Raw genomic sequence first — 17474 nt, 5'->3', positions numbered from 1 at the left:
GAGATAAGGTCTGTGAAGGAAGCCTATGTCTGCAAAATGTTATTACTTTGCCTATTTCCTGTACTCTTCCACAATATCTTTAGCCAAAACTATGTTGTAAAAATTTAAATTACCAATCTCATATGCCAGGGATGAGGGATATGGTGGATTGAGGGGTTGGATTAACAAAGCGCTAGTCACTGGAGGCATAAATGTTTGGGGCAATAAAGCCTGGGCTTTTCACAGAGTTTTGCACTGGGGTCTGCTAACTTGCTTTTTCACTTTCCACATTAATTTCACTTTACTGTATGTAATCAGTAGGGATGCACTGAATCCAATATTTTGGATTCGGCTGAACCCCCGAATCCTTCACGAAAGATTCGGCCGAATCCTGCTGAAAAAGGCCGAATCCCGAACTGAATCCTGGATTCTTTGCATCCCTAGTAATCAGAGAACTGTTTAGTTTAGAATAAATATGTGTTCTATTATTTTACAAGCTTCATTATAATTGGTATCTGCAAACAATCTTGAGGTATGTATTTACATGAGTATACCTCATGAATCCCTACTCTGGAAGTAACCTGTATATTTGCATACGCAAATTAGGATTCGGTTTGGCCAGGCATAAGGATTCGGCCGAATCCTGCTGAAAAAGGCCGAATCCCGAACTGAATCCTGGATTCGTTGCATCCCTAGTAATCAGAGAACTGTTTAGTTTAGAATAAATGTGTTATATTATTTTACAAGCTTCATTATAATTGGTATCTGCAAACAATCTTGAGGTATTTATTTATATGAGTATACCTCATGAATCCCTACTCTGGAAGTAACCTGTATGTATGCCGAAGGTGCTTCTTTGATCCATGTCGTAATATAGGTTGCCTCCTAGTGGCAAGTTGTGCTTAATAATTTGCAGTCAGTAATTGTATATAAATCCACAAACACTTAATATAGACCTGTTCTCTTCCCAGGTGCTGTGACTCAATGTGATAGAACTTGGCTAAGTACACCTAAATATGGAAAACACATTTTTCTTTAAGGCCTGCGCAGTGCAAACTTACTGTTGAAAAATGTAGTCTTTGCTTTGTTGCATTCTTCTAGATATCAATGAACTACAACTCACTGCCTAGAATTGTAATTCAGCAACAGTAGGAGGTGCTGCAGGTTGGCAAATCTTAATCGAATTGATGTGCCAAGGCCATATTGTGGATATGTCAATTTTTTTTAATTCACAAGTTTGTTTTGTTTGCTCCTCAGCCTTACTTTCAAACACATTATATATAGAACATACGTTTTGCAAACATGTTCTGGATCTCAAGAACGTTTACACCTCCATTACTATCAATTGAATTACTGTACAACCTTTGGGTGCATTGTGTGTTGTTGTACTCGTTAACAAGAAGCTAATGTTTTAGTTTTTGGTCCTTTAATTTCTTTCTCCCCACTAGGTGTCCCTCTTTTGTCATTCAATAGTTTCAATGTCAATCTAATCTACTTTGAGTTTACTCCCATATTTATTTGGGCCAGATCTTGCAAACTGCCTAGCAGCTGGAAGGTCTACTACAATGCCCATGTCAAAGTGAAAGCATAAATATTACTCCTGCATTAAAAAATGCAATAAGACTATTCAGACTTTATCTCACAGTTCCCTAAATCCTCCAAAATTAAATTTGTACCGCTGCTTCCCCAAATATTGGGACTAGATGGCAATGTCAGAATGTAATAAGAATAAAACATAATTTTTATTGCATCTGGTTAAAATAGGTTGTATATAAAAATGCCCACAAAGCGCTCTCCAGCCAGTAAAAGAGTCAAAAGTAATTTTCACATGTAGGCACGGATTATTGTGCAAACTCCTTTAAATAAATTCTCATTACCAATATCACGTAAATGTGCTCCTTTTCTGAATGTGCTACACCGCATAATACAAGCCCAGCCAACATTGTGAAAACTAAAGGTGGCAGTAAATTAAAGTGCACCAACAAGAGCCTCCAACTGAATGCCCAAATTTATCCCACTAGCAGCCAAATGAGTGACATGCTTAATGTTATGTAAAACACAGATTTCAAGACCCTGAGTTGAACTGCAGTTCATATCAAAAATACCTTTTCCTTCTAGGCATACCTTTTCAACATATGAAGCATAGTATAGTCATTCTGTAAACAGTAGTTTTAAACATAATCGTGCTCACTTATCACACTTGGGTCAGGGTGTAAAGTACAAAGAAACTGGCACAGGCTTCCATGTTTTTTGTACAGGTATGGGACCTGTAATCCAGAATGCTCAGCACCTGGGGTTTTCCGTATAATGATTTGGTTCTTCATACCTTAAGTCTACTAGAAAAACATGTAAACATAAAATAAACCCAATAGACTGGTTTTGCTTCCAATAAGGACTAATTATACTGTATCTTGGTTTGGATCAAGTACAAGGTACTGTTTTATTATTAGAGAAAAAGGAAATAATTTTTAAAGGGATCCTGTCATCGGAAAACATGTTTTTTTTTTTAAAACGCATCAGTTAATAGTGCTACTCCAGCAGAATTCTGCGCTGAATCCATTTCTCAAAAGAGCAAATAGATTTTTTTATATTCAATTTTGAAATCTGACATGGGGCTAGACATTTTGTCAATTTCCCAGTTGCCCCTGGTCATGTGACTTGTGCCTGCACTTTAGGAGAGAAATGCTTTCTGGCAGGCTGCTGTTTTTCCTTCTCAATGTAACTGAATGTGTCTCAGTGAGACATGGGTTTTTACTATTGAGTGCTGTTCTTAGATCTACCAAGCAGCTGTTATCTTGTGTTAGGGAGCTGTTATCTGGTTACCTTCCCATTGTTCTTTTGTTTGGCTGCTGGGGGGGGAAAGTGAGGGGGTGATATCAATCCAACTTGCAGTACAGCAGTAAAGAGTGATTGAAGTTTATCAGAGCACAAGTCACAGGACTTGGGGCAGCTGTGAAATTGACAATATGTCTAGCCCCATGTTAGATTTCAAAATTGAATATAAAAAAACCTGTTTGCTCTTTTGAGAAATGGATTTCAGTGCAGAATTCTGCTGGAGCAGCAGCACTATTAACTGATTCATTTTGAAAAAATTATTTTTCCCCATGACAGTATCCCTTTAAGAATTTGAATTAATTAGATAAAATAGAGTCTAAGGGAGACGGCCTTTCTGTAATTCGGATAATGTGATTCCGGATAATGGATCCCATACCTGTACTTTGCCCAGCAGCTCTTCAGGCTGTATCCCCTGCTACTGACATGGACCATATGCTGCTTTAGGGCATTTCCTGAAGACCATAGTATACAATAGTAATCACCCATGTTCATGTTTTTGATTAATTGAAATTGGATAATTGTATGCAGCAAGGCAATACAATTTCTTAACCATTCTTTTCATTTCAACTGTTCTATCAATCAAACTTTCCATCCATCATATAATACTCTATTTGCAATGTTTCCAGCTTTTTGGAGCTTTGAAATTCTAGCTGTCAATTTATGACGATATTAAGGGCAAATTTCAACCAATCCATTCTGCAGCACTACCCAGTAGTGTGATGGGCTTGTAGTGCATTTTCCTGTTTCTGCTCCAAATAGGTTTTGCATATTTAAATAAAGCTTTGGTTATTGTTGGAAATGTCCATGCAGCAAGACAAACAGGTGTTATCCTTACAAGGTCATGTCATTCCCTGTGACCAAAGAAGTTCCATGATCATAAATCCAAAGACCAAGTGCTCATTTTTACATTACATTACATTATTTATTATAATACACAAGTTTCAGTGAGTCATTTGACATAGCATTACATGACTAAGCACTGATTATAACTGATTACATCACTAAGCACCATTTATAAGGATACAATTTATAGGATATTCGTGGCTCTTGTGCACTGATTTTAAATGAGATATGTTGAATCTAAACCCGTGGCTACAAGGGGCATTTGCTACAAGACTTAAAAATATACGTTTTTATTAACCCATAAACAAAATTAGCAGTGCATTTAGAAATAGAAATATTTTTTTTCGTCATTAAATTAACAAAAATGTTCTTTGGGGTACTGGCCTAGCTAAGGAATACTTTGTCATCCTAGCGAGTATGGTGGCAGACAAATTATAGTAAATACCTGACACTGGACTTGCTGTCAGAAGGGTATAGCTTTTAGCTATAGTTTAGCTTTTTAGTTTAACATTGTAGATTTTGACTCAGTGCTCTGTACTAGAAGAGGTTTCTCTGAATCTGTCAGGCCGCTCTTGGCAAGATAGCCTTTCACTTTCAGAGTCCATCACAGACTGGGGAACATTCTTAGACTGATGTCATTATCACAATATCACTTTGTCCAGCTGAAAGTCGAGTAAAGTTGAATTCCCTTTTTTTTTTCCTTTCTGTTGTAGTTACTCAACATCCAGTGATCTAGAGGTGTTTCTGGGTGGCTTGGATTTGGAACACCTGACAGAACTGTTTAAGGTAAAAAATAATTTAAAACATACTTTTGCATGATTATAAAAGTTCCAATGTACAATTATAATTTTCAGTGGTTATAAACTTCTATTGTGTATTATAAAATCCACTTGTTAATTTAAAAATGTCACTCATGTGTTACCTTTCCTCCCTCTATGCCTCAGGCACAGCAATTACTTTTACTATCATTTGTACACTTCCTTGATGCCACTGACCTCACATGCCCATGCACAGGCTATGCACATAACAGTAAGGGGGCATGTGCAGCAGGTCCTTTTTTTAGACACGTACAGTAGATTTTGGGATAATGCAAAGCTTGCCTTGATAACTGTTTCCACAAAATGGTATACTATATGCTCTAATTGTTGATGTCAAAATAATGACGAAAACTTGAAACTTACCTTACACTGTATAACTTTATTTTGTTCAACTAAAATTATAGCATAGGATTTAGAATAACTTATTGGCATGATAGGCCACCTTTAAATGGGTGGTTCACATTTAAATGAAATCTTTGTATGTTATAGCATGGCCAATTTCAATCTGCTTTTTAATCGGTCTTCATTATTTATTTTTTAATAAAAGTCAAATGCTCTGTAAGACTACAAATTGTCTCAGAACATCTCTCTCTACATAATACTGAAGTTTAACTCAAATGTGAACAGCCCCTTTAATCAAAGGATTTATATTGTTAGAATGCCAGATCTAGCAGCACAAAGAATATACAGTATATGCACAAACATGAATTTTGATAAATAACACCCTTAATTTCCCACAGTAATAAATTGAGCAACTAAACACAAGTATTTCTTGAGTATTTCTTTTAAAACTGTAGTTCTGTAACTGCTGTTTTTTGCTTAAATGTGTGTTTGTATTGTGCACAGTGTCTTGTTATATACATACACTGGAGTTTTAAACATAATACTTTTTTTTAACTAGGAGAACGATATAACGCTAAGGCAACTGTTACATTTTAAGGAAGAGGAACTCAAAAAGGTATTTTACTAAACAAATTCAATAATCTGTCACTGGAAGTGTAGTAGTTATGCTATAGCAGTGCTGTCCAACTGGCAGTCCCCCACCCCTGTTGTGTGGCTCTCCACATGAAAGTCTGTCTGCTGTGACTGCTTACCTTGTGAAAGATTTAAAAGGTATAGGTACTGAGATTAACTGGCCCCTGTATTGTTTAAATCTCAAATACAGACTGTAATCCCCTGTATTGTTCACACCTGTAACAACTCTATTATTCACACCCCTAAAGCCCTGTACTATTCACACCTCAGACCCAGACTGAAACTGCCCACATTGTTCACACCTCATACAAACTGGACGGGCACCAGTATTGTCACTGTATGTAGCACAGTATGAACTGTATTCTGCCCCTCTGTGTGTGCCATACTCTACATGCCCTATGCATGCCATATGCTCCCTGTGTGTGCTACACTCTTTCTGTGTGTGCCATACTCTGCATACCCTATGCTCCCTGTATGTGCCATACTCTGCGTGCCCTATGCTCCCTGTGTGCGATAGTGTGCCTGCCCTATGATACCTGTGGGACGTGAGCCTGGTAGGGTTTGTTAGCATTTGGAAATTGTTGTTTGGAGCCCCTAAGGTGTTTCAATTTTAAAGTTCTGGGTAATTATAGTATAGTAATTTGTGAACATTTCCTTGTGTTTTCAAAGATTTTGACATTAAGATACTGTATAATAAAACTGACACGTAACGTAAAATGATGTGCAATTTGTCTTGGGATCATTCAGTGATGGGTATGGGCACAAGTTTTCAAAAAACATCATTAATGCACACTCTGTTTTGCATCTAAATTTTGCATTCAGAAAAGAGCTTCACTGGGCAGATATATAATATCGGGCAACCCAAGACAAAGTTGCATTACTAAGACAAATATAAACTTTCAGGAGTCAAGACCACTGCATTACTTGCACAGGCTCATTTATAAACACTGGGTACATTTTCCCCTAGGCAGTAACCCATAGTAACCAATCAGTGATTGGCTTTTTTCAGCCAGCTGCAGGTTGAGCACTGAAAGCAATCATCTGATTGGTTGCCATGGGTTAGGTGCAAATGTTCCCAGTATTTATAAATAACCTGCACTGTTCTGTTCTATGTTTTGAGGCACATAAATGCGCTTCTGACACAGCTCTTGCTAAATCTGTCCCCAAATTTGAACCTCAACACTATAGACATCCCTGTCATTTTAACATCTGTAAAGGATATGGTGCACATAGCTGAACATGTATGAAACTGTATTTGGTGGTAATTTATTTGACTGTATACCCTTAAAAATTCCTTTTTAAGTAACGGAATAGAATTGGACATGTTTTTCATTTGGCAGGTATTAGAATAACTTTGTATTTGCTTGTCAAATGGCAATCTCTGAGACCGCATATCATTATTTAATATAATATTTTATTTAATTGGAAAAGAACATTGCTTCTGATATACCAATTAATGTAAAACCAAGTGAACTGAAAACATTTATTTTTGTAAGAATTACAGACTTTTGCCAATTTTTGACTGATAAACTTAAGTTACAGTCTCATTAATCATTTTCACTGGGGTGTAAAACCAGTAACAGATTTTTATAATGTTAATGGAATTTTATATTAAAAAATAGTGTGCTTTTTAGTCAGAAAACGTGAAAAAGTCCTTACTATAGAGCAAGTACTATAGTTAGCAACTATGTACTGTCTCAAGCTGTAGGTTAGAAGCACGTGCACCCAGACGCCATGTTGTTACTTGTGAGCTTTTGACACACCTTACCACAACTATATTTCTCTTGTTTTTTAATATTGGGATTTTACCCAGTAGCATGAAACAATAACATGGTACTTGGTCAGTACAAGAGACATCAGAAAATGTAACTAGCAAATGTAGACAAAAGAATAGAGAACTATTAGAATCAAATTGGGAGCAGAATCAATAAATATTACTGGTAAGCATGCCGGAGACCTCTAGTGACCAAACAGAGGTAAAACCATAAACTCAATAATTTCTCCAAGGCATGCTAGTAGGTAAAAAAATATATTTTATTCACATCAATAGTTAAAAGACATGGATAGTATCCCCTCTAACGCCTAACGCTTTTCATGCTTACCCAGCACTTAGTCATAGGCAGAATCCAACTAGTCTCTCTTGCTCTGTTCCTTAAGTACTAGCACATGTAGTCCCTCCCCTTAGTAAAGCCAATCACAAGCATATGTTACAATTGCCATATATCATCCAATGGACTACTGGCTTTGTTCAGATACAATGATCTATGTGTTAGATAATCCATGTTACAGGGCATGTACAGAAATATAATTAAAAAATAGTCATGTATAAATAACTAAATATAACAAGTGACGTCAAATATATAATTGAGGCCTAGTGGCAACCTGGTTTGTAGGTGAAAAATCCAATATACCTCTTTTCTTTAATTTCATCAGGTCACCCCCTCTAATACTGTAAATTACTATTATTACATTCTTGGAAGTGCCTAGTGACATTGGTTTTGCTGCTTAATTTAGTATTACTCACTTGATTGATATGTTCCCTGATACGTTCTTTCAATGATCTAATGGTGCAACCTACATATTGCTTACCACACTTAGTGCAAGTAATAAGGTAAACTATCCCCTTACTGCAACAATTGATATAATGTTTAATTTTGTATGTAGTTGTAGTCACAGTTGAATTAAACTCTCCAGAAACTTTTAAGTATTTACATGTGACGCAACGATTGTGCCCACACTTAAAGCAACCGCTGTATCTCAAAAAATCCTGTCACATTCTCTAAGGAGGAAATAGAATTTTTGGATGTGAAATTGATGACTAAAGCCAATACCATACATACTACAATTTTTCGGAAACCATGCAGTGGTAATACTCTGCTTCATGCACAGTCTTGCCATCCAAGGAGTCAAATAGCTGGAATTCCAATAGGGCAGTTCCTGCGATTGCGCAGAAACTGCTCTACTCTGGGTGAATTCAAAATCAAGGCAGACGAAATGAGGGACAGATTTAAAGAAAGGGGGTACAACAATAGGTCAATTCAGAGGGCCTATACTAGAGCTGAAAACACTGACAGGGATATTCTCTTGACCCCACAGAATAAAATACACAAGAGAATTTGGCCAAAGAATTTCTTTTATTACACGATACAGCAGACAATACAAAAAAATTGTTAAAACAGTAAAAAAGTTTTTGCCTATACTATACGCTGATAGTGATTTCTGTAGGGCATTAGATCCGGGAATAGGATGTGTAGCAAGACGTGCTTACACCCTAGCTGACTCATTGTCTCCGAGCCTATTCAAAGAGAAAAACAGCAGCAAACAGGATTTTTTGAGATACAGCGGTTGCTTTAAGTGTGGGCACAATCGTTGCGTCACATGTAAATACTTAAAAGTTTCTGGAGAGTTTAATTCAACTGTGACTACAACTACATACAAAATTAAACGTTATATCAATTGTTGCAGTAAGGGGATAGTTTACCTTATTACTTGCACTAAGTGTGGTAAGCAATATGTAGGTTGCACCATTAGATCATTGAAAGAACGTATCAGGGAACATATCAATCAAGTGAGTAATACTAAATTAAGCAGCAAAACCAATGTCACTAGGCACTTCCAAGAATGTAATAATAGTAATTTACAGTATTTTTATATACAAGGAATAGAACAAATTAAGACAGGCATTAGAGGGGGTGACCTTCTGATGAAATTAAAGAAAAGAGAGGTATATTGGATTTTTCACCTACAAACCAGGTTGCCACTAGGCCTCAATTATATATTTGATGTGACTTGTTATATTTAGTTATTTATACATGACTATTTTTTAATTATATTTCTGTACATGCCCTGTAACATGGATTATCTAACACATAGATCATTGTATCTGAACAAAGCCAGTAGTCCATTGGATGATATATGGCAATTGTAACATATGCTTGTGATTGGTTTTACTAAGGGGAGGGACTACACGTGCTAGTACTTAAGGAACAGAGCAAGAGAGACTAGTTGGATTCTGCCTATGACTAAGTGCTGGGTAAGCATGAAACGCGTTAGGCGTTAGAGGGGATACTATCCATGTCTTTTAACTATTGATGTCAATAAAATATATTTTTTTACCTACTAGCTTGCCTTGGAGAAATTATTGAGTTAAAAGAATAAAGACCCATTTTTAGCAGGTTTATTATACAACTTTTATACTTCAGTGTATTTTATGTAATGACAGGTCCTCCTGTAAGTAAATAGCTTTCTTTTTAAAACAAAGGTTGGCATTAGCTGTGAAGTGGATTGTAAGAAAATTGTTGTTGCTGTGAAAGAAATTCAAGTTGAAGATGCAAGGCTTGAGGAGTTTTCCACATTTCTGAACTTAGAATCCAGGTAAAGGTTCATACAGTAATTAGCTGGAGCCTGATTAATCACTCTCAAATGTTTGTGTGTCAGGACTTCAAGTATATTTTTAATATAATATTAAAAATTGCAATGCAGGTATCCTTATCCGAATACTTGTTATCCAGAAAACTTCACCTTTTTTGAAAGTCTATCTCCTCTATATTGTCCGTTTTAATCAAATACTGCTGGTTTTTAAAAATTATTTTTGTACAAAATATTTTTGCACAATCCTATTGGGTTTATTTCATGTTCAACTGATTTCAAGGAATGGGATCCAAGTTACAGAAAGATGCCTTATCCAGAAAACCCCAGATCCCTAGCATTCAGGATAATAGACCCCATGCCTTTATACAGTAATTAGAAGTATTTAATCTTTGCAATTAGAAATATTGGAAGTACTGAATCCATTTGTTAAATGTGTTGGATCCATTTATGTTTAAAACATAAAAAAAAGTTTCTCTTTGTATTGATAAGGTGATTGAGTGGTATGCCAGTTTTTTTAAATGCTTTCACATTCTTACTGAAAAAGGTTAAAAATGTAGTTACAATACAAAGTTTGTCATATTTGTTCAAAGATCAGTTTTTCCTTTGAGATGTAACAAAACAAGTCTTCAAGGCTTGTTTGTATGTTTTTTGACACCAAATTTTCAAGATGATTGTGTATGTTATTCCTTATATATTATGCTACTTATATATTATGCTACAGTAGTAGTAACTAGAGGATAGAAACACTGGAATTGTTTAATAATGTGCTTGCTCAATATTCGTTAGGAATAGCATGCAAAAAACAACATATTTGCAGCTCCCTCTAATCAGTGCTGAGAATACACAAAATAGTTTGCATATAGTTTACTCATAGAATCTATGCCAGACATTATTATTGGCAGAATAAACCAGGATCAAATGTGTGTGTGTGTGTGTGTGTGTGTAATACACATAAATACCCTTCTGATGTACCTGGTATATGTTTCAACGACAGAGGAAACTTTATTTCATGGACAGGTGATTGCGAGTAAAGCAGGAAGAGGTTTCTTCCTTATCATTATCTAAATTGTGACACACACTGTCATCCTCACTGCAAATGTTTGTTTTTGTTGATGGCTGTGGTTTTTTTTGCCTCTATACCGAGACTAATAGGTAATTCATCAAGCTTTAGTGAGTGTCCCCCCCCCCTCTTGTAGTGCTTTTCTTTGCAGCATTTTTGAAGTATCCGTTACGAAGCTGTGAAAGCCTAAAATATGGTTCATTGGTTAGTTGCTATATATATATGTTATCTTTCAGAACTGAAATCTGATCGCAAAAAGGATGTATATAAGCCTATGTAAAATGCTGGATATTAGAGACACCCCTATACTAAAAAACATTTTTAGTTATTAAAACAACATGGGAGCACAAGTACATATGCAAATAGTCCTCTATATTAAACAGTATAACAACATGATCCCTTTGTATGTGTTCATACTGTGGACACAAACACACTTTTCCATCACCTGACAAGCATTTGCATGAGTGCAAATGGGACGTTTAGGGCACTATGTCCCACTTACCGATCTACTAAAAATTAGGATGCCAAATGCCAGAAATCAAATACCTTATTGGTTTATATTGGTTACTGCAACTGGGCAAACTTAGTGCATTTTATTAAATATGAAGGTAAAATAAAGAAAATCCATGTGTGTAGAGTAGGAAACCCTTAATGATAAACTGTGTAATTGTGTTACTTGGATATTGGGCCCCTCCAGCACACAACACATTTCTAAGTAGATACCTGTGTAAGTCATAATACTATGAGTTTGTGCCAGCATGGTTTTATGCGTAATAGATCTTGCCAGACTAACTTAATTTCTTTTTATGAGAATGTAAGTAGAGACCTCGATTCTGGGATGGCAGTGGATGTGATTTACTTAGACTTTGCTAAAGCATTTGATACAGTGCCACACAAAAGGTTACTGGTTAAATTAAGGAATGTTGGCCTGGAACATAGTATTTGTACCTGGATAGAGAACTGGCTAAAAGATAGACTACAAAGAGTGGTGGTAAATGGAACATTTTCTAATTGGACCAGTGTTGTTAGTGGAGTACCGCAGGGCTCTGTACTAGGTCCCTTGCTTTTCAACTTGTTTATTAATGACCTGGAGGTGGGCATTGAAAGTACTGTTTCTATTTTTGCAGATGATACTAAATTGTGCAGAACTATAGGTTCCATGCAGGATGCTGCCACTTTGCAAAGTGATTTGTCTAAACTGGAAAACTGGGCAGCAAACTGGAAAATGAGGTTCAATGTTGATAAATGTAAGGTTATGCACTTTGGCAAAAATAATATAAATGCAAGTTATACACTAAATGGCAGTGTGTTGGGAGTTTCCTTAAATGAGAAGGATCTAGGGGTCTTTGTAGATAACAAGTTGTCTAATTCTGGGCAGTGTCATTCTGTGGCTACTAAAGCAAATAAAGTTCTGTCTTGCATAAAAAAGGGCATTAACTCAAGGGATGAAAACATAATTATGCCTCTTTATAGGTCCCTGGTAAGGTCTCATCTGGAGTATGCAGTTCAGTTTTGGACTCCAGTCCTTAAGAGGGATATAAATGAGCTGGAGAGAGTGCAGAGACGTGCAACTAAATTGGTTAGAGGGACGGAAGACTTAAATTATGAGGGTAGACTGTCAAGGTTGGGGTTGTTTTCTCTGGAAAAAAGGCGCTTGCGAGGGGACATGATTATACTTTACAAGTACGTTAGAGGACATTATAGACAAATGGCAGGGGACCTTTTTACCCATAAAGAGGATCACCGTACCAAAGGCTATTGTGATACTAAACTCTATAGTTAGTATAGGTATGGGTAGATAGAATTTAATTAAAAGTAGGGAGGTGTGTATGTATGGATGCTGGGTTTTCATTTGGAGGGGTTGAACTTGATGGACTTTGTCTTTTTTTCAACCCAATTTAACTATGTAACTATGGCCATCGCACCATCCTGAACAGTTATTTTCTTGTAAAAATACTTTTGCATTTTCTTATTCTGCATAATGTGATACAATTGGACGTTGTATATAAACATTACACATTTGCATTGTCTGCTCAAGAGAATATAAATGGTTGATAAATAACTTCAAGAATTTATATTATTTACTGTTTTTTTTTTTTTACAATAAATCCACAATTGTTTATGTAAGATTGGTTCACATCTTTCTATTTTTTTCAGCAGTGATGAGCTTTTTGCATTTCTTCTTAAACTTAATAGACAGTGCAACTGCCTTACCCAAACAGTCAGAGCGGTTAATGACCAAATACCTTTGAATCCACAGAATGTAAGTACTACTACGCTTGTAGTCTTTACTACTACAGGTATGGGATCCATTATTTGGAAACCTATTTTGCAGAAAGCTCTGAATTACAGAATGGCCATTTCCCATAGACTCCATTTTATACAAATAATCCATATTTTTTAAAATGATTTCCTTTTTCTCTAATATTAAAACAGTACCTTGTACTTGATTCAAAATAAGATATAATTAATTATTATTGGAAGCAAAACTAGGCTGTTGGGTTAATTTAATTTTTAAATTATTTTCTAGTAGACTTAAGGTATGAAGACCTAAATGAAGGCAAGATCAGTTATCCGGAAAACCCCAGGTCCTGAGCATTCTGGATAACAGGTCCCATACTTGTATCTGTTTCTTCAAACACATAGTTCAATTTGGGACATGATTTGAGCAGTTGGTGTGGCTACAGAAGGGCTTAGTTGTCAGTGCAGGGGGGTGTGCAGAAAGCAAATGTAAGTAAATGTATTTTGCAAAATTAGTTTTACAGGCTAACATTTATGACATTGTACAGTTGATGCTATGCTGAAAATTAATATTAAAATGAAATTAAATTTTTATTGGATTGAATGGAAAAACATTACTGTGTATATGTCCATTTAGTTTTTTAGGAATACATTCTTCTGGTCATCATGTAGGTTACCATTTTTTACCACACACACTTATTTTTGACTGACTCTTTTCTACTTATCTTTTTCAGATAAAGACTCAATTGATTCCAGTGTCAGAATTTTGAGACTAATATTCTGATTCAGATTGTGCTGTAGCTCTAAAATTCCACCCATAAAATAGGACTACTATTTTAATCCTCTGTCTGCCTAAAATAGACACGGCATGAGTCTAAAATGTCTACCACACACTTTTGATGGCCGTCTAAGGGCAAAGTTCTGCACCTTAAAGGGCATCTAACATGGGACATAACTGCTCAGTTAGTTTGCTTTTGAATTCTGACTTTGGTGCTCATGATTACAAAAGCAAATTAACTAAACAGCTCTGTTCCATGTAGCCCCCATCAAGTCCCTGACTGACGGTTACAGAGTTGCAAAAGAGGAAATTGGGTTTTGGTTATTTTGTTAGACATTCATCTACTCCAGCCATTGTAGGTTGATGTTTTTGGTCATTAACTATATTGAAAACTTTTTATTTTGCACGGCCAATCTGTCCTGTTTTATTTTTACACTAAACTGATGCTTTAAAGAGCCATCTCTGCCTGCTTCAGTTCTCACCCGCCAATAAGAATAGTCAAGGCACGTCTGTTCGGCTTTAGGGAGCACTTGGTTTCAGACACACATAGTAAGCATACACACCTGTGAATACAAGACACTACAAGACACAGAGACCACCAAAGATGTTTAAGATTTTAGATATGCATGGAGCAGAGCTCTCACCCCCCGGCCTAAATTTCATCGCTTCGTTCTTGGAAACTGTACAGAAGTTCATATTGCAAATTGGTCCATATGGTGTAGAGAACACTGTTAGAAATGATCGTTTCCTTTGCTGAATTACAACCATATTCATTCTACTGGAGTCCAGTTCTAGGGAAAATTCCAATCATGACTGACATTACTTTTCCATAGTAAAATCTACAGACAAATATACTCAAGACAATGTTGTTACCTCTTCCATGTCCTCTGACTTATATTACTGGCTGATAAGAATGTGCATTGTTGCAGGTATTGCACACCAGGCTACACAGCCAGCTGAAATAAATATACATCATTTGCTGATGATTCCTATTGGGAGGTTAATTATATTTTGCTTTTGAAATTGAAACTTTTTGTCATAGATTGTTTTGGAATGGGACTATACGCAGAACTTCACTTCTGTGTGTGAAGATATTGTCACAAGTGTAGCTGATCTCAACAAAGAAGTTTACAGTTTGCAGTGTCTTTTGACTAAGGTAAGAATATCCTCTACTGTATACCTTTTTATCTGTTCTAGATCTCTTCTGCTGGCTGAAGATGATGTTCACTATAGTAGCCATTAAATAAGATTGATTATAATTGTGTAAAGATGTGACTGAGTGAAAGGGTGAACTAATCAGAACTAGGTGTTAGCACCAAATTATTCACTTCCACACCAACACCACAGTGACAAGCACTTGCCAAAGGGTCACTTTGAGTAATTGCCTGTAGAGGAAAGAAAGCAACCAGAGTGGATTCAGTAAATGAAGCATCAGTGTCACAAAGGAATCTGTTTCTGAATGATGCCATGTGGCCCAGGGACAAAAACTGAGATCATCACCACATTTTTAGTTGTTGGTTTTTTTTGTTGGTAAAACTACAATTGAAAATCATAAAATGTAGTAATTCAAGTTGCACAACAAAACATTCATAAAATAAGCAATATTGAATTGTAGCACAGAATACATTCTCCCCCCAATCATGCAGTATTAATGTCATGTAATATTAGTCATGTCATATTAATTGTCAGCCTCAAAACTAACATTATAGTTTATATTTAATAGTGATGCACTGAAACTTCGAACCCTTAAATACATATGATCTGAAACTCTGAACTAATGAATATGAAATGATTTAAACATTTTTTCAGGAAGTATTTTTATTTAGTGTTAGTTTTCCATTGCATTACCTGCTGTTTTTTCAAACATCTACAGTATATTAGCCGAAGCCAGTAGGGATCATTTATTCCCATGTAACTTCACACACAACAGAGAGATCACTCAATCAAGTAGAACAAAAACTTAGTTTTCTGGTTAACTATTCCTGTAAATAAGTGGCAGGCTCATTTTTGAAGTGGGGGGGGGGCTTACACATGCAGACACAAGGTGCCAGAATTTTCTAGCATTCGTGACCATTTTGCCATGCATATATGGGAGCTGCCAAATTTCAGCCACCCACAATAAATATGCTGTGATTTTGTGCTTCTCTTTTTAGTATATAGGGCAGAAGGTAACTACGGCAATGTAGTAAAGTATTTCTGTGGGCAGTTTGGCTACCCCCCTATGACGGAGCATTCTATGAGCCACATAGAACAGCTGGAACCTTTTTGTTAGCAAGCAGTATGCAATTAAATGCATTATGATTTATCCCATAAAGATTAAATGGTATGCAGCCATGTGAAGCTGCATCTTTAAGGAACCAACAAAGGTAACAAGTCTTTCATACTGTAACACCATAGGTAAACTAGCTCTTTGGCTCAAATTGGCATTTGTGAATTGTATTATTCGAAAAATCTATGCAGAATGTGCAATGTGCTGCTTACCCTTAATTATGTTTTATGTACCACAGTTCAAAAAAGGACAGCAAAATACACCATGTCGTGTGCCACCCTTGGAAGATCAGAATGGATGGAGGAAGTATGGGCTGCTGAAAATGTCTGCTGCAATGTTCTTAAGCTTTGGTTTTATTTTTTTACTTGTGAAGGTAAATAGGGACTGTTCCCTATGATGAATCCGTAAATCCGAAACCGAAGACTTTCATTTATTTTTCATAGCGTTCTTTTGTGTTTTTGATATACCTGTTTAAAAGAGTTTTTTGTTAGTGCAAAAATATGTATATATTGGTATTTACTACATATTCCACTGAGAATAATCTTGTTTTTTTCACCCCTAAGAATTAATGTACTGTTTACTTTTTCATATCTCTGTGTTTTTAGTTATAAGCTTGTAGACTAACAAAAGGTTAGTTTGAATTTGAAATACATTGTTTGTATTGTTATCTAAACCTTCAGAATATTTTGAATTTATATTGTTTACAGTTAGATCAATGTGGTCTAAATGTAATTTTTACTTTAAATTACTGTTTTTCTTATTCTGTATCTCTTAATAGCTCATTAAATGTTTCAATGTTCCTGTTTTGGGTTATTATTCCCCTCTTTGTAATAACAGTACTATTTTACCTGGTTATTTTTACACTAGAGAGGAAAGCTTAAAGTCTCACAAGAGGAACATTTTCTAAATTATATAAAGTTATCACTGGTGGAAGAATCTAAATTACATTAAACAGCAAGAAATTTTAAGAGACTAGCACTAAAGATCATCAGCCACAGGCATGTTTATATGCTTATTACCCAAAATGATCAAAAAATACAGTAATGTCTAAATTAGGATGCTTAAGGGTAATCAGGTGGTGGTGTTGCATCGTCCCATAGGGTGAATATAGAAAAAAGAAAAGTATGTGAATATAGACAGGAGGATTTGTTAAAAGAAAATGAAAAATCCAGATATAGGGTTCAATATAGAGTTTAAGGAGCCTCCATTACCATATTATAGACTAACTGTTACCTAGGAATGTAGTTAAGCTTGTGAAAATGGATTATATATTATAAGAAATATGGTCATAATATATTTATCATA

General features: G+C 35.7%; 1 protein-coding gene across 1 annotated transcript in view; it reads left to right on the top strand.

Annotated features, from left to right (window-relative positions):
- Positions 1 to 16970, top strand: part of asz1.L (ankyrin repeat, SAM and basic leucine zipper domain containing 1 L homeolog) — a gene marked incomplete at its 3' end in the record, with an annotated part of 41747 nt that extends 24777 nt beyond the window's left edge. The window contains 6 exon segments of the mRNA NM_001091030.1: positions 4371 to 4443; positions 5377 to 5433; positions 9712 to 9824; positions 13039 to 13144; positions 14943 to 15056; positions 16408 to 16970. Coding sequence (NP_001084499.1) covers positions 4371 to 4443; positions 5377 to 5433; positions 9712 to 9824; positions 13039 to 13144; positions 14943 to 15056; positions 16408 to 16566 — 622 coding nt within the window.
- Positions 16971 to 17474: the final 504 nt, after the last annotated feature.

The sequence above is a fragment of the Xenopus laevis genome, chromosome 3L (assembly GCF_017654675.1).
Source record: "Xenopus laevis strain J_2021 chromosome 3L, Xenopus_laevis_v10.1, whole genome shotgun sequence".
NCBI classification, from domain to species: Eukaryota; Metazoa; Chordata; class Amphibia; order Anura; family Pipidae; genus Xenopus; species Xenopus laevis.
The sequence above is the reverse complement of the archived record's forward strand: the minus strand, read 5'-3'. Positions and strand labels throughout refer to the sequence as shown.